Genomic DNA, 24,749 nt, shown 5'->3' with positions numbered 1-24,749 from the left:
GTTCATGAAACCTTTACTGTAGAAAAAACATAAACTGCTCTTTTCAGTCATTGTTTGAACAGTTTGGACAGGAGCCTTTCTTCATCTATCGCCAGAAAAGTAATACTTTTAATTCAAAATGAGTCATTTGATTTTGCGACATAGCCTGAATAATGTCAGACCAAACGAGAACCAGGTGGACTCGCGAATTAAAACATGAATGTCGCCAAACTGGAGTTAAGATGTTTTCATGAATCTGCAAAAATTAGTTGACATGGACCTGGATAAAAGATGGAGGTTCACAAATGTGATCTTGTCTGTTTGCAGTACACAAGGATGGAAAGTATCAATGGAAAATGCAGCTGGTGCGTCAAGGACAACAGGAAACATAGGGAGAGGGGCAGTGCCACGACAGCGGGCCACATTTTAGCAAACAAAAGACTTCTTCCAGTCTTGTTTTGACTGGCTCATGTGGTCAGACAAATAAATCGGAGAGGAAGCAAGTTTGGTAAAAAAAAAAAAAAAAGCAACAAAAAAAACCTGCGTTGTTTTTGCGGCGGGCCAAATGTTTTCCTAGAGTTTAAGAGTTTAAATACTGTCAGAAATAAAGTTAGAGTGACATCCAAAGAAAACTGCACTTTTGTCCTGCAGACAGACTGATTGCAGGGCCGAACATTGGCTTATGTTTCGGAGCTTTTAGGTGTTGCACTCACGTTAACATCTGAAACACTGAACAGATGACTTCAGCAGCGCTCGGTGTTTTGTTTTACCACGAGGCAACTGAGGTAACCTGAGGGTGACCAGATGGTTTGTTGTGTGACCAGAAAAATGAGGATTTGCCCTGGAGAAGCCATTTTTTTAACTGATCGAATATACAGGTAGATGTCCACCATAGAGGAGGAAAGGAAAGAGAGAAAGAACAAGAACAAGGAAGGAAGGAAGGAAGGAAGGAAGTGTTCTCTCACGGTTTTCGTCCTGAGCGATGCACTGCAGCGGGATGCCAAAGAAGGAAGTGTAGGAGTCGTTGTACCAGACCAGCAGCTCTGTTCCTCTGGGGATGTCCATACAGGCTCTGTAGAAGATACAGGACCTGCAATAACACACAGACACATTTCATTTGAAAACTGAAATACTGTTAATATATCATGGATATTTGATCGATGTCCAGGATCCTTAAAATCCAGAAAGTCCAAAGAAAACAAAATATTCTGAAGTCAGTTTAGAAGTGTTGAACAAACTGGCTGTCCGACACTATCGTCATCTTTGCGCTCTGCGTCTGACGGGGCAGAATCAGACCACCGACCAGCAGAACTGCAGACGGGATGCTGTGAGTTTTCAGTGACTCTGTCCAGGTCTGATTTTGGAACTGCCTCCCATCTGATAAGAGCTTGATTTCACATCTAACTGAGCCCAAATGATTTATGGGAAATATCTGGTGTCTCTCACTCTCCTCAGACCAGCTAATGACCGTCAAGTCCGCAGCCAGTGAGCTGACGGTTCCTGGGTCACAGCGCCGCTAAAACAACACCTCATCCACCCAAAAACATCATTCTAACAACATGAGCAACCGCATTTTCATATCCAGCCCAGACTATTTATAAAAAAAAGGAAAAAAAATTCCCACATGTTATTTTCTCCCACCGGTGTGGCAGGCCGTCAGACCGTAGCTGAGAGGTCACAGGTTCAGCTCCGGCACGACTCCCGTGTTTTCCTGCCAAAGTGCCTTCGAGCCAGAAAATGAATTACTCTTCGCAAACAGCTCGAGACAACCACTTAAACTGAAAAGAAATCATACTCTAATCCAAACCATAACTGCTTGTTAATGTCCAGATAATCCAAAGCACATTGAGTCTCCTCATGTGAGAAATGTTCGACTGATGAAGTTTGACTTCACTTCACTAAAACGCCTTTTGATGCCATCAGAAGCCTCATTTAACAATCAAACTGCAACTGGTAAAATACATCCAAAGCCAGAGTTTAACATCAAATATTAACCTGATCAATCAAGATATACACAAACACAAACAACCATGCTGGCCGCTTTTAGCATTTTAGCCACAACCTAAAAATCAAGTTGTATTCACGGTCCTGCTGACAATTTTCAAAGTCAGCCATTTATTTGCAGATAGATTTTCAGATTAGGTTATATTTCTGCAGATAGATAATCCATCATAGTCAGAATTTAGACAACTTTATTTTTCCTGTCAAAGTTTCTCTCGAGGGAAGAGGGAAGAATAAACAGTAAGAGAGAGAATTGGGGGAGGACAAATAACTAAAGGAGAAAAGACAAATACACAGAAACATTAAAGAAGACAAAAAGAGAAAGCCAAAGTGGGAGGAGGAGGAGGAGGTAGAGGTGGAGTGGGACGGGAAATGTCAGCATTGTGACATGATGGTTATCTAATGACGTACAGACACACCAAGTTAAAATATACTGATGAAGGAAATGAAAGAAAGATCAAGAAGAAAGTAAAAGAGGAAAACAGAGGTTGAGACATACAGATGGACTGAGAGGGAGAAGGGCACTATACATGACTTTCTGGAGGAGAATATCTAACAGTAGTCGCCGACAAGGAGAGGGAAAAGTAACAGAAACATGCCTCAGCCCGTCACAGTTTTGTTTGGTTGTTAGTCAGGATTATGGGTGTGCCGGTGCACCAGTTTTGACGTCTATGGAGGTTAAATACAATGACAGTGAAATAACATCAGGATTTTCCCTTACTGAAGCTATGCGGAGGACAGATGAGTCACTTTGTCTTCATGTGCCACTGAGCAGCTTTCAGAGAAATATGTCCAGGTATAACAACCTCCTTGGCTGAACTCAAATAGAGGTAGCATATCACCAGAGTAGCTTACTGCTGCCAGCTATGTGCCGATTATGACAGCAGCTACTACTTAGCTTGCTAGCTCAGTTAGCCATGTAACTAGCCAGTGGGTTGTTTTTGACTCCAATAGCACAGGACCATTTGACCCCTGGGAAAAAGAGTTTTTCCCACCAGGTGCTAACTGGTTTGCATGCTAATTTTAGAGGATAATCTACAACACGCACAATATGTAACATATGTCACAAAGATTAGCAAATTTAAACATACTGTTTTATTTATGTTTTACAAAGTTTTTCAACTTTTTGGGAATCTGTGTTGAAAAATGCTTTTTGCAACGAAGGGTGTATAGAATCCAAGGCAAACAGGGTGTGATGTAATGTTATGTTTCAGCGCTAAAAAGCAGGATTTCACATTCTCACACAATTGTGGAGTTGTGCTTTTTCAACAGTGATTGAGAGTACTGATAAAGATCAGAAACGTTTGGGGCGAGCATTAGTTCAGCCCAGTCGAACTGAGCCCGTTGAAGACCTGTGTGTATGTGTTTTATTAAACCTTTCCACACCAGGGGAGGGGTGGGGTGGTGCTGGACCCGTGTGAAAACACAGCCAGGAGGGACCAGGCTGTAAATCAAACATACCCAATAACCTCCCAGGATAAAAAGAGAGCGTGGGGTCCGCAAACATGCATCAGCTTGTATGCATTTAAAACAAATGAATGTGTTTAATACATACATGGCGCTACATTCAGGCGGGGCTGTGTTATAAATCAAACACATCCAACAGGCTCTCAGGTATGAAAAATAAAGACCCCCGCTGCCTTACAGCCTTGCGGCAAGTTTAAAATCCTTCCTCTGGCAGATCAGTGGGACACGGTATCGTCGGCCCTCTGATCTCCCCATTCTTTGTTTTCTTGCAAAGCAAAAATAGCTTTATTATCAGCTTTTAAATAACAGCATACAAACAGTGTGAGGTTATAAATCAAACAACTCACATACTTCACAAGGTGAGATAATGTGTCTACATGTTTATAAAAACAAAAAACCTTTCTGACAAAGTGTAACAAAGTCAATTTTAGTGTGGCCTGGCCATAGTCAGGGGTCATTTTGTGGAGTTTGTAGAGCCAGTGTAAAAAAAAAAAAAGTTTTACAGGCAATTAGACCATCCTCTAACAAGTCGGAGCTACAGAACCCAGGAGCAGCAAGTGATTTAAACTTTTTCACAAAGCTTTCAAAAGAGGAAGGAACACATCTGAAAGACCTCCAGTCCAGTTTCTCTGCTCTCCTGTGTTACAAACTCTTTCTCCAACTTAGCATTTTGGGCATAATCAAAACACTGGATATGGCCAAAGACTAATTTCTAACCAAGAGGAGAAGGGAATAAACCCGAATGCAGCTTAGTTACAGGGATGACGGAGTTTGAATAACTGTCACTTCTTTAGATGGAAAACTTGCTCTCTTGATGTCATTATCTGTCCTGATATGATAAAGGAAGCTGAAGTCCAGAAATCCAGTTCCTTCTTGTTGTTAAAGTCAGACTTATCCGCTGCATTTAAACTGAAGAGGAAATGACCTGAACGTCTTAGCAATGGGCTGTCTTTAAAATCATTTTCAAAAACATCCATCAAGCAGGAAACAGGATTCTGTTCCGATAACTCTTCTGCTGACGCATCCCGGTACGGACGAGTTTTACCAGTTTTTCCGAGCCTTGATGAGAAATCACATGAACTCACATACCATCTCAGATGAATATACAGGTTGGATTTGATTCCAATGGGAGGCTCTCGAGTTCATAGCAGGATACTGTTTCTGTCTCTGCAGGAGTCAAATTTCTCAGCTGAAAACGTAGCACAACAACAGGTGTTACCCAGCTGTTTTTCAAATTCAGAGCTTTTACTTTGTTCGTTTGAAGGTGTTCATGCGTAAACATATTAGAGATGAAGTTTTAGGCAAGATTGCTTCATTTCCACTTATCTGACCTCTGGTAACCCCATAGCAGCTGTGTGAAAGGTAGTCGATTTAATGAGCCATCTATCATCCAATTAACACAATTTGTGTTAAAGGTAAATACAAACAGAGTGTAGTCATTTGTAAATGAACTGCGCTAGCTGCTTTTTGGGAATCAAGGGTGTATAACTAGCTTCAACTGAACCCAGTGCCAGTGTTATTTGTTGTTGTCATACCTGTGCAATGACATCAATCAATGTATTTCTCGCCATTGTTTTTTCTTCTTTGCAGGCCCCACCCACTCATACTTATCATACCTACCTCTGTTAATAAGACAGATAGTTGAGCAGTCTTAGTTGAGTTGACATCCTTTCAGAGCTGGCTCTTGAATAATGCACTTTGTAACGTAGAGATGCAGTAAGATTAACATCTGGTGAGTAGATCAAACAGATAATAAATGCAACAAAGGAACTATGAGAAGTGCTTTCTTTCTTCATTTTGTAAAGTGGACTTTATATTTGATAATTAAAAACAAAAAATTGTTCTGTTTATAATTCAGTTATTTGTTTTGACTATGTTTACTGAAACAGTTATTTATGCCTGTATCCAAAGTCGAAAATATGTTATACCAAAGTTAATGTCGCATAATTAAAGGGCTTTATTTTACCTTGCCTAAAATTACCTTACGTATATATATGTGTGTGTGTGTGTGTGTGTGTGTGTGTGTGTGTGTGTGTGTGTGTGTATGTATGTATGTATATGTATATAAGGTAAGTATTCAGATGTGTTAAACTTAAACTGCTTGATTTCAACTCTGTGTAATATAAACTGTTAGTCCAATATACTTCTCATGTATAACCTAACCTATATAACCTGTATACCTTAAAACTACTACAATAGCCCACTACTTTTGGAATATGCTAACTGGGACAATCCTGGGACTAGGATGTTCCATTAATTCAGTGATTTCCTTCATCAGTGTCACCCCGCCTGTGGTGCTAAGATTATGAAAAATAATGAATAATTATGGATCATATACATTTAAAGAGCATTTGTGCCTTTGTGTTCACTTAAGTTTTTATTTTTTGCATGAGGCATTTGGGGGGCCACATGAAACCTTCAGGCATCCCCGCTTGAATTGAGGTATTTATTTGCCTTTGGTTTAAGTGTAGTTACTTGTTCCTTGTTTCTTGCAACTCAACAGGCACAAACCTCATCTTCATAACTTTTCAAAAACAAGATGGCGACATCAATATCCGGTAAGCCCAGCAATAATTCATATCATAGATATGGTCGGTCATTGGGGAGGAACACCTTACAAGAACAGAAATTAGGTTATTAACAAACAAAACATCTGTGTGTGTGCCAAACAGTATTTGGTTTGTAATGCTAAAAAGTGGGGAGAAATTTGACATAATGTCAATCTGACTTTGTGGCTTTCAATGAACTGAACATTATTCTGGGTTTTGAAGACTCCCCTGTATTACAAGATGTATATTTCTGCATTTAAACAATGTAGGCTAAATGTAGGCTGAATATATATATATATATATATATATATATATATATATATATATATATATATATATAGTAAATAGCAGAGCTGTACATCAACAGAACAGTTTTGTGGCCTGTGTTGCAAAAGGCTGTAAAAGCATCAAGTCCATTGTTGTTTGAGACTACTCATATTCTGAGTTTAAAAGTTATTTTTCTTGGCCTTTCAAACTAATATATTACTTGAAAAAATATTATCATTTATGCATATACACTGTAGAATGGACAGAGAGAGAAAGACTTCGTTGAGATATAAAAAACCTCAAATATGAAAAAAAGATTGAGTCATTTCTGAGCTGCATTTCTATGAACACATCTGTTGTCTCACTGTCTCATGATAGACTACAACCATCCAGTAGAATATTGTTGAGCAGGGATTACTTCACACACAAACAAGCACACAAACACTCAGCTCACAAAACAAATGCCTTTGTCTCACATATTCAGTGCTGCTCTGAATTACATGTCTGCTTCAGCCAATTCTTTCAAACAGATTTTTGCACAATATGGAACCAAAAGAACCAATCAAGAAAATGGTCAGTGTAGTAAGGTTCATTTTGAATAGTCCTCTATCAGTAGGAAACTCAGCAGTGGGATCAGCTCTCTGAAAGAATTAGCCTTTGTCATAGAAACCTGATCTGTTTTTCTTCTCTTAACAGTGCCTGTTCATTATCTAGACAGAACATGATGCCATAATACTACATACATTCAGCAATAATTATTTTCAGCAGTGACACAATATTGTGTTACATGATATTATGATATATTTGAAACAAGGGAAACTCATAGTGTTGTAATTAAAGAATTACAATCAATTCAGCTGCTCCACAGAGCAAACCCCATCCAGACACCTTTTTTCGGGAAACAAGCTTTGATAAACCCAGTCAGTGACAATGAGTCCAGATTTCGGATGTATCCAAAATGTATCCAAGCCAAACTATTGCATAATCTCAAGCATAACAGATAAAAAGATTTTTTTCTTATTTGAGACAAATAGCACAGTATCATCTGCATGTAAAGAAATCATGACATATTCAAACTTGTGAAAGTCGCTCAATCAACCAATTTTGGAGAGAGGGAGGAACCTTGGTGGGTTAATAGTACTCTTTACATTACAGGAAAAAAATCCTTTAAAGATGAGTTAAAGAAAGATCGAATTTTGAAAATATCTAATGATTTTGTTCTTACTTTTTTACAGCATCTGAACTCAGAGTTGTGATGTTTGGAAAGAATCAAAACGAAAAGACGACCCTAAGTAACTTAATCACTGGAAAAAAAGATAGTTCTCTTCACAAAATGTCCACACAGTGTGTGCATAACCGCTGCGATTGGAGGAAAAAACCCTTGACAGTAGTGAAAACAGCAGATGTCTTTGCTATGCATGAAGGTAGAGTGAGACATGAGATGAAGAAATGCGTCGCTCAGTGCCACCCAGGACCAAATGTCCTGTTGCTGTTAGTGAAGCCATCTGATTTCACTGAGAGGGACAGACAAAAATTCAAGTTTATGGTGAGCCTTTTTGGACAAGATGCTTTGAAACACTCAATGCTCATCTTAACACAAAATGATAGGGGAGAGAATTCCTCAGTGAAGCAACTTGCCCAAGACTGTGGACAAAGGCAGCAACGAATCTACTTGGATGAAAACCATTTTCCTGACCATGATCTTCAAGAATTAATTAAAAGAATGGAAGCAATAGTGAGTGAAAACAGGGGACAACATTTAAACTTTACTGAAGAGACTGATCCTGTGGTAGCACTTGAACATCCGCAACCTCCTCTAAACTCTGTACTGTCTGGGAGACATGGAGCCTGGAAGAATTCTGCAGCTAATTCTCCTCTAATCAAGGAACTCTCTGTGGAAAAGGACGGAGCAGTGGGAGGTAGAAGCTTCACAAAAGACGTATATCCTAAGACTCCAGCAGTTACAAGACATGCCTCTTTTTTAGATGCAGAGCATTCTGGACATCAGGTTCCAAAAACGATGCAGAGAAGAGCTTCTGTCAGGAGGATGCAGAGTAGAGAGTCTCCAAAGATGGGGCAGAGGCAAGATTTTTCACCATTGATGCCGAGTACAAAGTTCTCCAACATGGAGCAGAGTAGAGAATGTCTCAGGATGGTGCTGATAGGGAAGACTGGTTGTGGAAAGAGTGCCACTGCTAACACCATTTTGGGCAGAGAATGTTTCACTTCTAAAGTCTGTCAAGAGTCAGTGACCAGGCATTGCCAAAAAGAAAAGGGAGAAATTGACGGGCGATCTATCACCGTAGTTGACACCCCTGGCTTGTCTGACACAACTCTGTCCAATGATGAAGTTCTAAAGGAGCTTGTGAAATGCATCAACATGTTGGCTCCTGGACCCCATGTGTTCTTATTAGTGCTGCAGATTGGCCGCTTTACACAGGAGGAAAAAGACACTGTGGAGCTTATCAAGGAGACTTTCGGTAAGAAATCACAAGACTTCATCATTATTATTTTCACCAGAGGAGATGATCTTATAAAACAAACAATACAGAGTTACATAGGGGAAACAAAGGGCGACATTCACCGACTAACAACTGAATGTGGAGGAAGATACCAGGTCTTCAACAACAAAGATCAGGAGAATCGTTCTCAAGTCAGCGAGCTGTTGACGAAGATTGAGTCAATGGTGAAGAAAAATGGTGGAAGCTACTACACCTCAGAAATGTTCAGAGAGGCGGAGGCAGCAGTACAAAAACAAACAAAGAAGATCATGGAGGAGAAAGAACCAAAGATACAGATGGAGCAGAGGCAGCTTGAGCAAAAATATCAAGAAGAAATGCAAAAGAAGAAAGACAGAATGGCGGAAGTAATAAGTACATTTGATGGTGATGAGGGAGCCAAAACAGTTGAAGAAAAGGTGGCAAGCATAGAGAAGCAGCAGGAAATGACAAAGAGAGAAACAGAAAACAGAAAAGAGGAGGACAGAAAGAAGAAAAGGCAGGAGGAAATTAAACGACATGAGTGGGACTGTAAACTTGAATCTCTGGAAAAAGAACTTAAATGTGGAAGAGAAAGAAAGGCAAACGCTTACAGGATATTAATACAGAGTAGAGAAAACATGAGAAGAGAACGCGAGGCTTGGGAGCAGGAAAGAAGGGAATGGTGGGAAGAACGATATCGAGAAGAGGAACTGAGACGAGAGGAGGAGCAAACAAGACTGAAAAAGCTCAGAGAAGCTTATGACCAGGAACTGGAAATATATGAAAACAAAAGAAAAGAAGATACCAGACACAAAAAAGAGCAGGAGGAAAGAGAACTGAAAGTAGTAGAAGAAATCTACAAAAGGAAACTGGAGGAATTAAGAAGGAAACATGAAGAAGAGGCCAGAAAGGAAGCCGAGGAATGTTCTGAGTTCAGACACATATATAGCAACGATATTTCAGCTGAGGTGGAAAAGTACGAAAAGGAAATAGAGACTCTAAAGCAAGTGACACAAAAACACAAGGAACAGGTGATAGAACGGCTGTGCAGAACCAAAGCCTACCAGAAAGACTTTCATAAATTAAAGAAAAGACAAGAAAAAGAAATGAATGAGCTGAAATTGAGAAACTATGACAACAGAGTAAATCTGAGTGAAGACATGAATGAGCTGAAGACACAACATGAGCTGGAAATAGATCACTGGATACAGGAAAATGTGGGAAAAGCTAATTGTCCAATTCTATGAGATATTTCATTTATGGTACAGTTTCAGCTGTACTCGCTGAACTCGCTGGTCATTTCCTGCCTGGACTACTGCAGCTCCCTCTTGGCTGGACTCCTAGCCTCCTCGACTCATCCATTGCAGCATATCCAGAATGCTGCAGCACGCCGCCTTCAGATCTTCCCAAATTCTCCCATGTGACACCCTCCTCCATGACTTCCCCTGCCTTTGTATCGTGGCCCGCATCCGATTCAAGACGATGGTGCTGGCCTTCAAGGCTGTCAATGGAACTGCACCTGTCTACCTCCAAACACTGGTCAGACAACACGCCCCAGCAAGAGCACTTCGCTCATCTACGTCAACTGGCGGACTGGTACTACCATCGCTGAGAGGAAACAAAGCCTGCTCAGCAAAGTCACAACCATTCTCTGTTTTGGCACCTCAGTGGTGAAACAAGCTCCCGACCAGTGTCAGGACAGCGGAATTACTCTCCATCTTCCGCAAAAGACTCAAGACTCAAGACTCAAGACTCAAGACTCAAGCATTGTTGTGTTTAATGAGAAGTTTTATTTTCGGTACAGTTTCAGCTGTAAAACTGTAAAATACTGTTTTGATTTTCTTTTGTAAATATCTGTGAACAGCTACATTTATCATGTTATTCGTAGAGCTTGAGTTTCATTGATTAAAATAGCTGAAAGTGAGCTGAATGTTTTGCATTTTCATCAGAGTTGCAACTAACTAGCAGTCACCTGCACAGTGCCATCTAGATTTTATTTTCCTTTTTTTCACTCAATCGCTCCCATAGCCACAGTGGGATCAATGAAGTTTATCCTACCTAAGCTGTAAACTTCAGTGTGTTTGTGTAACAGACAGCAGCACTCTATAATTTCAACTAAAATGACTCAGTTTGCTCAAGCCACACAAAATCTTTCAACTGTTTTTGTTTTATAAGTTTATTTTGTCATTTACTAAATAACTTGCATATGTAACATAAAGTAAAGTTTCAGGCACTGCAAATATCTTCAGTCTCTCTCATTCTTTAGTTCAGTTGTAATTACAGGAGGTTAATACTGTATGTGTCATTCATCATCACATACTTACTCATTTAGAATGTTTCCCCTTCACACAGTTGTTCTTGTTTTCTTGTAAACATACTTGGTTATTTATAAAATGTGTGATTAAAGTGTGAGTTGTTACATTCTGGTGTGAGTTTTTTTTTTTTTTATCACATAGAGCTGATGCATGCAAATCGATAAGCATGATTAATTTGACAGAACAGTCTCTACAGTGATGGACAAAAGACAAGGACTGTATTTAACAGAAATCTTTAAAAATGTTATTTTTGGTCCCATATTATACTGTTTTTTTTTTAATCAATTCCCCACAGCTGTCAGAGGTCCAGCAACACTGTATTCGATATGCATTGCCCCAAACCCATCCGTGGTCCTGAATTTCAGTGCACCTGCACCTTGAAATGCAAATGATCTGTCAACGCCTACTTGGAGAGTCTTGTCTGCTACACGTCCCTCTCGGGGAGACGATGCCTTTATGCTAGCTTTAGCATGCGCTAATGTTATCGTGGATGTGTATCGCGATGGCTCTCGGAGATGCTTTTGTTCAACCTTACTAGTTTGACCCAGAATCGGACCCAGAAGGAGAGGCTCCTGAAGAAGTACAGACTCTACGGTGGCAGCGGGATGTTTCAGAATGGTTAGTGTGTCTGAATAATGTTAGTTTGTTCGTATGTGTTGTTACATTTACTACCATGTAGCTAATGGCTGACAGCTAGTGAAAGCTGTGTTTGTCTCCAACACAGTCTCTAAACTCTTGGACACTGTTCGCATCATCTCTGTCTCCAGTCTCCACATTTCCAGACTTTTTACTGTGACAACCAAGCTTCATTCTAATATTATTAGGGGCCAAGCCTGAGGGGCCAAGGGAACGCGTACGCAAGCATACGACCGTGCAAGGGAGAGCGGTGCAATTTGGAGGGTTGGTACAGACTCCTGTAAATATCTCAGACACAAAAAGCTACATATATCCACCAGCAGGGGGCACTATAACCTAGGTCAACGCTATAACTCCCACACCGTATGTCGCACATTGAAAAACCTTGTATCCCCAGATTCCCTGAATGGAGCTGAATCACTTTGCAATGGCCACGCCCACTTCCACCTAGAAAGTTTTTTTTCCACTAAATCGCAAAAACTGGAAAACCTACTTTTTCGAACTCCTCCTTGGGACTCTGTCTGATCTGTGTGAAACTTGGCACGTAGAGTCTTCAGTTGGACCTGATCTAAAGTTATCAAAAGAATTGCAAATTATTAATGAACAAATATCTGTAGCTAGCTATAAAAATGTAAACTGTTTGATATCTCGGTCAAACTAAATGCTATAAACACCAAATTTGAGTTCCTTGGCTGCCATGACACTGGGGAGAGATGAGCTGAATTTGGTGAATTTTGGCCTCTGGGGGTGCTAAAAGGATGGGAAGTTTATATCTCTTGAACGGCTACACCGATTTTTAAGAAATTTGGTCGGTATGATATAGGGCCAATCCTGAGGCCATATCTTGACGGTGGTCATTACAGCAAATACCACGGCTAAGACGTTGACCTGTGTCCTCACTTTTGCCCCAAGCCCGTCATGCTTCCATGAGGTCTGTGGTGTGCGGGGTCTGAGTCGCGTGGGGGGGGCTTGGCCCCCGTTTATAACTGCTTGCAGGTCTAGTTAACATTAAACTCGCTTCAAACGCCATTGCATAGCAGACCAAACTGGAGATAACTAGTTAGCCAATTTCCAGCTGACTTCACCATACTCGTAGGCAACTGTAAATACTATCAAAATGTGGCGACACTTACCTGTGGCTGAGGTGCAGTTGCTGGGTCCTGTATGGTTGGGACTGATCCTTTTACAAGGATCAGTGATGAGGCAAAGCCAGCTTTGTACTGACCCTTGTTACTGAAGCAGTCTGATGTGAACTGGTTAGCACACACAGACAAACTTGCACGAACCGTAGCCGGTATGTTGTCATTAAAAAAGGAAACGTGACCACTGTCTCTTCTGTTGTTCTGTAGCTGGGACAGAATATATGCACTTATGTTGATATTTACAATCAAAAACAGAGCAATTTGTGTGTCTAGCTCTGAGCATTGACATTGTGAAACACTGCTAGCTTACCGCCGGACACACTTAACGTCACCTAAGGGATGAATGCCCCCTTTCGGATATCTCCTATCACCGTGCAGAGGTGCCGGCCAATGAACATCTCTCCTTTCATTGCATAAAGAAAGGAACAGCCTGTAGGAGCGCCATTTTACCAGTGGGTGGGCTGCAGAGACCATGCAGAAATCATTTGTTTTCCTCATTCTGGGAGTTTGCAGGCTCAGGGAGGACCGGTTTATATATGTAGAGACCAGAGAAAATGTGTTTTTCTTAATATGGGACCTTTAAAATTAAAAGGTGACTGACTTTTCTGACAGATCACTACCAGCAGCACCAGTGTTGGCAGCTCATGTTTTCAGTTAATGTGTTTGTTTCATCATGTGCCTGCCTGCCTGATTTTGTCACCACAATAGCTTGCAGGATGCAGTCATGAAACTCTATAGGTGTGCAGGTGAGATCAAAATGAAGCTTGAGTTCAAATAGAAAGGAAGTTGCAAGATGTAAATTGGAACTGATGATGGTGGGTTATGAATGTCTCAGGATCTGAATTCAGAACTCAGAATTCTGCTGCTAATCACACAGACAATGAAAAACCTTCTGGAGGAAAGTTCTGTGGTCAGATTGACATATATGTAGTTGTTTGGCCACAATGACCAGCAATATGTTTGGGGGCGATAAGGTGAGGCCTTTCACCCCAAGAACACCATCATTGTCAATCATGATGGTGGTGCAGTCGGGTGTTTCTAACAATGATCCCAAACACACATCAAAAGTGGTAAAGGAATGGCTCAATCAGGAAGAAACTGTGTTGAAGAAACAAGACCATGCCACAAAGCTCACAAATGTTGTTGAACTTCACCATTTCTGTAAAAAAGGACTGGTTAACAACTCAGCCGGAGGACTACAAGAAGCATTGCAGATTTGGTCATTTTTTCAGAAGGGTTAGGGTTAGGGTTCAGATTTCAGGCAAATTTCATGAATGTTTCTTGTGACAATGCAGTATGTGTTCCACTCATTCTATAGCTTTACAAGTGTATGCAAACTTTTGACCATCACTGCATATCCTTCTACTTCAGGGGTCTGTGCTCTCTGGAGAGGCTCTGTCCAAATCCCTAGAACAAAAGCTTTTTTTTTCTTTTTGTATCAAAATATAGCGCACACATACCTAAATAGGTTAATGCTATGAATAATATACCCATCAAAAAAAGTATGCCCTTAGGGCTAGGCAATATGTAAATCAATTACTAAAATATTTTTGATAAAATACCTCAACCCTAAATCCAGGAAAAGACAGTGCTTATGCTTGCAAAATTCATATCAAGTTAATCACACAAGTTCCTTAGACTTGTTATTTCCTTTTTGCACCATTTTGGTTTCATAACAGGAAATGTATGTAGGTGTTGTGTGGTTTTAGCTTGACAACAGGAAACTGATGTCTACTTATGATAACATCATTATTATGCTTGATTCCCTATGAGAAGGACACAGATGTTTACTAAACTCAGTGTCTTTGCAAATAAAAAACTAATTTGAACACACAGGCTGCAGACTCTGCATTTTTCTGGGCAATCATTTTCCACAACATAAATTGGCATCACAACAGGATAGGATAGTCTGCTGCTGCGACTGGCCCTGGGTAAAACTGTGGCTGGCCAGGCATTTAAAAGGTAAGAGAAATGGTTATTATTGTGCCTTTAGCTAAAATCGATGCTGTACTTACTGTATTTCTCAAACCTATATATAATAACTAATGTTGAATCTACAATGCAAATGTTAAAACTAGAGAAGCATAAAAATTATATCAAAATATAATGCTAAATATACTTTGAACATTTCAATATAGTGCAGAGCAGCAAATATAAAGGTTGGGATTTGGTGTGTGTGTGTGTGTGTGTGTGTGTGTGTGTGTGTGTGTGTGTGTGTGTGTGTGTGTGTGCGTGCGTGCGTGTGTGTGTGTGTGTGTGTGTGTTGGGGGAAAACTGAATGACAGAGAGGATAGAAAGGCGACTCTGAAAAGGTCTAAAAACTCCAAATCAACAGTCGAGAAAAATAGCAAATTGGAATAGAAATAAGCAACACAACACATTGATTAAACAAGCTAAAAGATAGAGAATGCATTAATAAAGGAACAATTAAAATGAGAGAATAACCCTAAACCAACAAACATGAATAATAATCACTAGCAATAAACTATAAATAAAAAAAAAACTGGTGAAAGACACCAAGGTGATTTTAGCCACCTTGAAAGAAGGCACACCTAATAAAAAGAAAAATTAAATCTGTTTAAGTGTATGCTTTGTTTTGGCATTTTTTGCGCTTTACATTGCTGTCGGACAGACCTTTCTATTGGCACTACACTCCCTCACGCATACAATGTCCACATTCTTATGCACAAGAACAGCTATGCCTGCCACGCACTGCGTTACAAAACTGTCTGATGGCAAAGTAAAGCACCGAAAATGTCATGACATAGCATACACTTGAACAGATTCTTTATTTTTTTTATTTTTAGGTGTGTCTTCTTTTAAGGTGGCTAAAATAATCTTGCTGTCCTTAATCAGCTTTTCTGAATCATAGTTTATTACTGATAAACTATTATATATATATATATATATAAATATATTATATATTATATATTATATATTATATATTATATATTATATTATATATTATATATATTATATATATTATATATTATATTATTATTATATATATTATTATATATATATTATATATATATATAAAATATAGTGTATACATAACTTATATACTGTATATCATTTTAGTTGTGTCTTCTTTTAGGTGACTAAAATACATCTTGCTGTCGGTGCCATTTAGCAGCACATTGTTCTACTTCAATGTCAGTGCTATACATAGCTTCTAGGGATAAGTACCTCATATAACCCCAACTCAAAAGATCTAAACTATCTGACAAACTCCTGATAATGGATTTTGAGTAAAGACAAACACTTAAGACTGGAGCAATGCCTGAGTTTTTGGAGAAACCATACTATTCTTGATCAAAATATTCTAGTTTATTACTGAGATGTTCTTTAATTGTGTTGCACTAGTCTGTGCAGCTGACGTGCTGTTAACAAGGCATATAATTTATACAGTCAGATATTGGCCTACATGCCAGGACTGCAACCTGCTGGGTAAAAATGACATATTGTTTTATACAAAGAAATGAATTACATTATGTATTACATATGTTGAATTTAGAAGAGTAGACAAATTAAAATGTTTTAATCCACAGCATTCAACAAAGTTTCCCTTGACTCAAAAATTCACCGAACTCCGGGGCTGATTTGTCACAATCTTGAATTATTGACACACAAGAGCAACAGGTCAGAAATTTCAACCAAAGGAAGAAATAAAGAATACATTAAAAATGTCAGTTGCAAAGGCAAAATCAGATCCTTTAATACCCAGATAATATATGTTGATATAGATCCCATTTTAATACAAGGTGTGAATGCTGTTAGGTTTTCAAACCTGTGTATTGCCCAGCCCAGCAAAAGAGAAAGTGAAAGGTAGGCTCTGTGACGCAGTAAGAATTTCACTTGGTGAGTACACTGAACAGATAAACAAGAGCAAACAGAAAAATAAATAAACATAAAATCATAAAAGCTTGACTTTGACCACCACAAAAATGAGTGAAGTGAGTGTTCTGTCATAGAATCTGCCCATTCTATAATTATAGATAATTATAGTCCAAATGCTAAGTGTAAGAAGATTTTTTTTATTTATTTATTTTTTATTTCAAATTGCAAATATTCAGCAATTCTGAATCGATTCATAGAATTCAGTAAGTTTATTTATTCTATCAGTCGTGTGTTTCACAAAGAGAAAGAGAAAGATTGTCTCTATGGTGAAGTAAGAATATCCTCTGGTGACTACCCTCAACAGATAAACAAGGGCAAGCAAAACCAAAACAAAGACACAAACAAATACAAAAAAAGACATTTTATGAAATAATTAAGAGCTTATTTAAACCTTTACTTTTTTTTGGTAATTCTCAGGTGTGTGACACCATACCAGGCCAGGTAATGTTGTTGGAGTAACAAAACAACTGTGTATTGCTGACTCACACAGTAAATGCACGATGACAGCCCTGCACCGCAAGAAAACTGCAACAACCTCAGGTAAGTGCAGCATGTCAGACATCAAATTGTGGTTGTTTATATATTAAATATCTTAGAAAATGTACCTTTACTTCAGAAAATACGTGGGATTGTTGCATCAGCTGTGTTTTTTAATGGTCACATGGTTGCATTTTTGTTACCGCACTTTGATTTGTTGTACATGTGGTCATGGAGAATATGTGTACCAAGTTCCATTTCTTAAAGGCAAAAGATTTGCAAGAGAGTCATCATGTGTTGCTACTGTATTGCCCCCTAGGAATAGAATTGACATCACATTTTGCATTGCATTCATGCAAACTGAAACCTACTTTAAAGCATTAAGGTGGCATTTTATTATTGGCCAAGAGGTGGCGCTGCTACCGTGCATTGATATGTTGCTCACATACACAAAAAAAACTTGTACGCCAAGTTTCATTTTCTTAAAGGCAACAGATTCTCAGATACATCATGTTATATTGTTTCTGCTACACTCCATGGTGGCAGACTTGTACAACATTTTACATACTTGTGCAATGTGACTCTACGTCCCTTAATTGGTTTAAGTAAGCATGGTTGAATTACAGCCTGTAACATGCCACACCCTTTACATCGATTTAAAGAAATAGTTAAAAACACAAACAAACAAACAAACAAACAAACAAAAAAAAAATAGAGAAAAGTGAAACCGGACACAGAATTTGGGAAAGAATCTCTGTCTCAGTCTCATTTGTCTCAGTCTTTGTACTGAGGTCTTCGTACCCTGGTCACTGCTTGTAACCTACCTGGTTACTTTCATCTCTGACAGAAGAATGATAAACTGTACACTGGTGTAAAGAGTCTGTAACTGCATACACAAAGTACTGCCAAACTGTACTTGGCTGAAGTTGTCAAATTAAAACAGCAGTTAAACACTTCATGTTACTCTGGAAAGAAACTCTCAGTCCTGCTGTATTTAGCTCCACTGTAAGCTGTTAGCTATCATGCTGCGTGGCTCAAAACAACCGCCATCGTTTCATTCCCCCACTCAGGGATGACAGAAACTATACTCATTAAGAACAGACAATCCCAAATGATAAACTTAACTGACTACTTCTGATTATGCTGACTACAACAAAGTGTGTCCTCTAATGCTGTTACCATAGTTCACTCTCTCTCCACAGCAGTCTAGTTACAATCACAGGCCTAATGTTACAGAAAATTTGTCCCAGCTACCAGTCCATCTGTCCCCCTAATAATCCTCTACATACAGTGGTGCTCATAAGTTTACATACCCTGGCAAAATTTGCTTTGGTGAAGCCAACAATCATCAAACATTGTGTTTTCTCTTTTTAAATTTTAAAACTACCCATATGACCCTGATCAAAAGTTTACATAGCCTAGTTCTTAAAACTGAGTATTGCATAGAATATCAGTTGTGGATGAGGCACTTTGTTTTCTCAGATGGTAAATCTGCCCATTCTTCTTGGCAGAAAGCCTCCAGTTCATGTACATTACTGGGCTGTCTTGAATGAACTGTATGTATGAGATCTCTCCAAAGTGGCTTTATGATATTGAGGCCAGGAGACTGAGATGGCCACTCCAGAACCCTCACGTTTTTCTGCTATAGCCAATGACAGGTCAACTTGGCCTTGTGTTATGGATCATTGTCATGTTGGAACGCCCAAGTAAGTCCCATGCGCAGCTTCCGGGCGGATGAGTGCAAATTTTCCTCCAGTATTTTCTGATAACGATAACGATGTTTTTCTAATTTGAGTAAAATAGCACAGTATCGTCTGCATGTTAATACATATAATTCCAATCCAATCCAATTTCACACACCTTATCATGAAATTTTCGAACTTGGAAAAGTTGCTCTAACAACTAGTTAGTGAGGGGGAGGAACCTTGGTGGGTTAATTGTACTTTTTACATTAAAAGAAAAAACCTGTCTATAAGAAATGATCTCCTCGTCTGAAAATGTCTAATGCTTTTGTTCTTATTGTTTTACAGCATCTGAACTCAGAGTTGTGATCTTTGGAAAGAGTCAAAATGAACAGACGACACTGAGTGACTTCATTGCTGGTAAAAGAGATTGGAGGAAAAAACCCTTGACAGTAGTGAAAACAGCAAATGTCTTTGCTATGCATGAAGGTAGAGTGAGACATGAGATGAAGATGTGCGTCGCTCAGTGCCACCCAGGACCAAATGTCCTGTTGCTGTTAGTGAAGCCGTCTGATTTCACTGAGAGGGACAGACAAAAATTCAAGTTTATGGTGAGCCTTTTTGGACAAGATGCTCTGAAACACTCAATGCTCATCTTAACACAAAACGACAGGGGAGAGAATTCCTCAGTTATGCAACTTGCCCAAGACTGTGGACAGAGGCAGCAAAGAATCTACTTGGATGAAAACCATTTTCCTGACCATGATTTTCAAGAATTTATTCAAAAAATGGAAACAATAGTGAGTGAAAACAGGGGACAACATTTAAACTTTACTGAAGAGACTGATCCCGTGGTAGCACTTGAACGTCCGCAACCTCCTCTGAACTTGGTGCTGTGTGGGAGACATGGAGCCTGGAAGAATTCTGCAGCTAATTCTCTTCTTGGAGAAAGAAGATTTGGTTCACCTGCTGACACACCAGACTGTGATAAAAGTGAAGCACAGGTGTGTGGACAGCGGGTTTCACTGGTGAAGCTGCCAGCCTTGTATGGAAAACCTACAGAGGAAGCTATGAAGGAATCAGTCAAGTGTATCTCTCTATTTGATCCTGAGGGAGTCAATGCCTTTGTCCTGGTCCTACCTTTAGATCCCCCAAGTGAGGAAGACAAGAAAGAGTTAGAGACCATCCAGAACATTTTCAGCTCTAGAGTTGATGCTTTCACCATGATTCTTTTTACTGCAAACGCATATCCTAACTTTGCTGTGGTTGTGAGGTTTCTGCAGGAAAACAGAGACTTCCAGCAGCTCGTTCAGAGCTGTGGTGGACGGCATGTCGTGTTCAACATCAAGGACAAGCAGCAAGTCTCTGAGGTTTTACATACTGTTGAAAAGATGGGAACTGTGGGATGCAGAAGCTTCACAAAAGACATGTTTCCCAAGACTCTAGTAGTTACAAGACATGCCTCTATTTTAAACGCAGAAAGTTCTAATTATCACAGTCAACAGTTTCCAAAGACATTGCAGAGACAAGATTCTGTCATGATGATGCAGAGTAGCGAGTCCTCAAGCATAGAGCAGAGTAGAGAATGTCTCAGGATGGTGCTGATAGGGAAGACTGGTTGTGGAAAGAGTGCCACTGGAAACACCATTATGGGAAGAGAATGTTTCACTTCTAAAGTCTGTCAAAAGTCAGTGACCAGGCATTGCCAAAAAGAAGAAGGAGAGATTGATGGCCGGCCTGTTGTTGTGGTTGACTCCCCTGGCTTGTTCGACACAAATCTGTCAAGCAAACAAGTTCAACAGGAGCTTGTGAAATGCATCAACATGTTGGCTCCTGGACCCCATGTGTTCTTATTAGTGCTGCAGATTGGCCGCTTTACACAGGAGGAAAAAGTCACTGTGGAACTTATCAAGAAGTATTTTGGCAAGAAGTCAGAAGACTTCATCATTATTATTTTCACCAGAGGAGATGATCTTAAAAACCAAACAATACAGAGTTACATAGGGGAAGACACTGAGGGCTTTGTCCAAAAACTGACAACTGAATGTGGAGGAAGATACCAGGTCTTCAACAACAACGATCAGGAGAATCGTTCTCAAGTCGGCGAGCTGTTGACGAAGATTGAGTCAATGGTGAAGAAAAATGGTGGAAGCTACTACACCTCAGAAATGTTCAGAGAGGCGGAGGCAGCAGTACAAAAACAGAAAAAGAAGATCATGGAGGAGAAGAAACCAAAGATACAGATGGAGCAGAGGCAGCTTGAACAAAAACATCAAGAAGAAATGCAAAAGAAGAAAGACAGAATAGCAGAACTAATAACTGAAATTGATTGTGATGAGGGAGCCAAAACAGTTGAAGAAAAGGAGGCAAGCATAGAGAAGGAGCAGGAAATGAGAGAAATAGAAAACCGAAAAGAGGAGGAAAGAAAGAAGAAAAGGCAGGAGGAAATTAAACGACAAGAGTGGGAACATAACCTTGAATCTTTGGACAAAGAAATAAAACGTGGAACGGTAAAAAAGGCAACTGCTAACAGGATATTAATACAGAGTAGAGAAAACATGAAAAGAGAACGCGAGGCTTGGGAGCAGGAAAGAAGGGAATGGTGGGAAAAACGATATCAAGAAGAGGAACTGAGACGAGCAGAGGAGCAAACAAGACTGAAAAAGCTTAGAGAAGCTTATGACCAGGAACTGGAAATATACGAAAACAAAAGAAAAGAAGATGCCAGACTCAGAAAAGAGCAGGAGGAAAGAGAACTGAAAGAAGTAGAAGAAAGCCACAAAAGGAAACTGGAGGAATTAAGAAGGAAACATGAAGAAGAGGCCAGAAAGGAAGCCGAGGAATGTTCTGAGTTCAGACACACAGATATCAACAATGTTTCAGCCGACATGGAAAAGTACGAAAAGGAAATAGAGACTCTGAAGCAAGGGACACAAAAACAAAAGGAACAGGTGATAGAACGGCTGTGTAGAAGCAAAGCCTACCAGAAAGACTTTCATAAATTAAAGAAAAGACAAGAAAAAGAAATGAATGAGCTGAAATTGAGACACTTTGACAACAGAGTAAATCTGGGCGAAGACATGAATGAGCTAAAGAAACAACATGAGCTGGAAATAGATCACTGGATACAGGAAAATGTGGGAAAAGCTAATTGTCCAATTCTATGAGATATTTCATTCATGGTACAGTTTCAGCTGTAACATATGTTTTGGCATCCATAGTCGGCCATTATTGAGTTATTCAGCCACCATTTCTTTATCTAACCAATGTCAAACAAAGGTAACAATAAGATAATATGTATAGTCTTAAGTGCAACTGTCTGAACAGATACACTTGTCTATGTAGTGGGTGCATTTTACCACGTCATTTCTTATATAGGAACATGTGATAAAAGCCATAGATGACACTTATTGATACACTGATGCATTTAATGAGAAGTTTTATTTTTAGTACAGTTTCAGCTGTAAAACTGTAGAATAGTGTTTTGCTTTGTTTTTGTACATATCTGTGAACAGCTACATTTATCATGTTATTTGTAGAACTGAGGTTTAATTGATTATAATGGCAAATTAAGTTGAACTTCTTGCATTTTCATCAGAGCTGCAACTAACCAACTAGCAGCCACCTGCACAGTGCCATCTAGATTTTATTTTCCTTTTTTTCACTCAATCACTCCCACAGCGACAGTGGGATCAATGAAGTTTGTAAATATTTTTTATATTTTTCATTCTTTAGTTCAGTTATGCTTATGATTTCAGGAGGTTAATACTGTATATGTCATTCATCATCACATTTTATGCAAACCAGGGGGCCTTAATTCCTTGTAAACATAAACATTTCTAAAATGTGTGATTAAAGTGCTTGAGCTGTTACATTCTGGGATTTTTTTTCCCTCATAGAGCTGATGCATGATTTTTCTGCCTGATTTTGTCACCACGCTAGCATGCAAGATGTAGTCATGAAACTGAAACAGGTGAGATCAAAATGAAGCCAGAGTTAAAAGCTGGGTGTGACCTAAGTAGAGAGCCAAAAGTCATAAGGGGTGAAGACACACCAGTGTGTACCTAAATGTAGGATTTACTCAGGAGCTATTGGGTTGGAATGCACTAGATGGATAAACATGGGTATGCGTAATTGGTAATATGACAACATCATTTTCTAATTGATGATTGACGTTTTAAAGGATATTCAACATTTTATCAAATGACATAAAGAGGAATGAATAGTGATAAATACATGTGGCAAATTTCAGCTAATATCTTACGGTGAATGAAAGAATAGGTGTTAACGTGTGAATTGTTTGAATTTCTGTTTGTTCTGTCTCTGTTTGTGAAAGGTGCCATAGCTGCAGTTAGTTCTTAAGAACTTCTTATCAGTGTACCGTGTCAAACTTCATCATACTGGTTCATCTACTTATGTGTGGGCTGAAGTACATAAACATCCCACAGTGGTAAGGTTAAACTTGTTTCCTAAGGGCTCAAAATTCCCCATATCTCAATCCAATCAAACATGTGTGACTTGCCAGAGCTAGTATTGATGTGCACCATGTACTGTATTTGTGAGAGGGTGGCTAACGGAGCTAAAATGACTGAAAGTTTCTGTTCAGAAGAACACAAAGTGTTCAACAGTCAACTGCAGTCTGATGTGACAGAACAACAGGTTTACAGTAAATACTGACTGAAGTACTGGGGACTGTTTACATTCACATCAAGGCGGTGGTTGAAAAAAAAGTTAGCCTGGCACCTTGGTCTCAGTCTGAAGAATGTGCAGTCATGGGTCAGTCAGTCAGAGTTGTCAGACCAGTCACTCCAGTGCCCTGCATCCAAACCCAATAAAAAGGCTAAGTCCCTTGCAATAGAGTACTTTCATTCACGAGCTCTGAGGAAGGAGGAAAGACACAACAGGATTTCAACTGGTGAGTACTCAAAGTCAATTAAAAAAATGTCAAAAAATACAGAATAGAATCAATATTTATAGTATTAAAGGGCTTGATTGATAAACTGTATAAACCGGCAATAGGCAGGTGGTGCCCCAGCTGTTTAACATTTTTAAGGGTTGAGGCTCAGTGATCATGTTTGACCACATTGTAGTTACTGATGTATGCTCACTATACTTAAGGCGTTCTGAATTCTGAGAATGAAATGAGTATTAAAATAAAGCCATTTAAACTTATGTTTTAAAAGATTATACTTAAAATATGCTTGTATGGTTTATCATAACTTGTACTTTTGGCAACCAAAATAATAAACAAAATGTATATTATAAAATAATGCTACACATCAATTAAATTATAATTTAGTATACTTTCTACATCAATGCCCTTGCCAGGTCACAAAAAAAAAAAAATAAAAAAAAATAAAAAAAAACAGCCCATACATTCGAGCACCTGGCATAAAGAAAGAAAAACTAGTATTTCTATTGAATTGGTGCAACAAATGTATTTACACAAGGACTGTTTTTTTGCTTGATGAGCCATAACCAGGGGTTAAACACATTTGAATATTTGATGTGATATTTATGTATTTCACTGTCAATGACAACTGTTCAACAATGCAATATTGAAGAGCTTCTAAAAATGTGCAATTAAATAATTGTTCAACTTAAGCACATTTATCAAAACAGACCATGATACGAATAAATTGCAAAGACAGGGTTTATTCCCTGTTTATAAATATACATCCACATAACGTAATATGACCAACTATACAATATAAATATAGCACGGCTGTACGTCAATTTAAAAGGTAGCAGATACAGGGCGAGTTACAGATAAACATGTCTTCCGCCTACATCCGGTCACTGTCGCACAACAGATTACAGCTATCAAGGAGAATAGCCATGCACTATCCCACCA

General features: G+C 39.1%; 3 protein-coding genes across 3 annotated transcripts in view; 2 read left to right on the top strand and 1 right to left on the bottom strand.

The window, feature by feature from the left end:
- Positions 1-24,749, bottom strand: part of prdm6 (PR domain containing 6) — a 109,419-nt gene that overhangs the window by 32,567 nt on the left and 52,103 nt on the right. The window contains exon 7 of the mRNA XM_037097627.1: positions 945-1,069. Within this exon, the coding sequence (XP_036953522.1) occupies positions 945-1,069 (125 nt within the window). The remainder of the gene's footprint in view (positions 1-944; positions 1,070-24,749) is intronic.
- LOC119019227 (outer spore wall assembly protein SHE10-like) lies at positions 7,790-22,767 on the top strand. The gene is made up of 2 exons (XM_037097626.1): positions 7,790-10,000; positions 22,073-22,767. Exon 1 carries the CDS (start codon positions 7,807-7,809, stop codon positions 9,988-9,990), a length of 2,184 nt encoding a protein of 727 aa, XP_036953521.1. The 5' UTR covers positions 7,790-7,806; the 3' UTR covers positions 9,991-10,000; positions 22,073-22,767.
- On the top strand, positions 14,604-22,767 carry LOC119019226 (GTPase IMAP family member 8-like). Its single transcript, XM_037097625.1, has 3 exons — positions 14,604-14,798; positions 17,154-17,276; positions 19,244-22,767. Exons 2-3 carry the CDS (start codon positions 17,237-17,239, stop codon positions 22,060-22,062), a joined length of 2,859 nt encoding a protein of 952 aa, XP_036953520.1. The 5' UTR covers positions 14,604-14,798; positions 17,154-17,236; the 3' UTR covers positions 22,063-22,767.

This window comes from Acanthopagrus latus, chromosome 5 (genome assembly GCF_904848185.1).
Source record: "Acanthopagrus latus isolate v.2019 chromosome 5, fAcaLat1.1, whole genome shotgun sequence".
NCBI lineage: Eukaryota > Metazoa > Chordata > Actinopteri > Spariformes > Sparidae > Acanthopagrus > Acanthopagrus latus.
This window is presented reverse-complemented; position numbering and strand designations above follow the sequence as displayed.

Bases quoted from the DNA above. Each gene is read 5' to 3' on its own strand.
- LOC119019227 (XM_037097626.1), top strand. From the start codon at position 7,807: ATGGTGAGCCTTTTTGGACAAGATGCTTTGAAACACTCAATGCTCATC.
- LOC119019226 (XM_037097625.1), top strand. From the start codon at position 17,237: ATGACAGCCCTGCACCGCAAGAAAACTGCAACAACCTCAG. The intron at 17,277-19,243 runs GTAAGTGCAGCA...ATTGTTTTACAG, and splicing joins GAAAACTGCAACAACCTCAG to CATCTGAACTCAGAGTTGTG.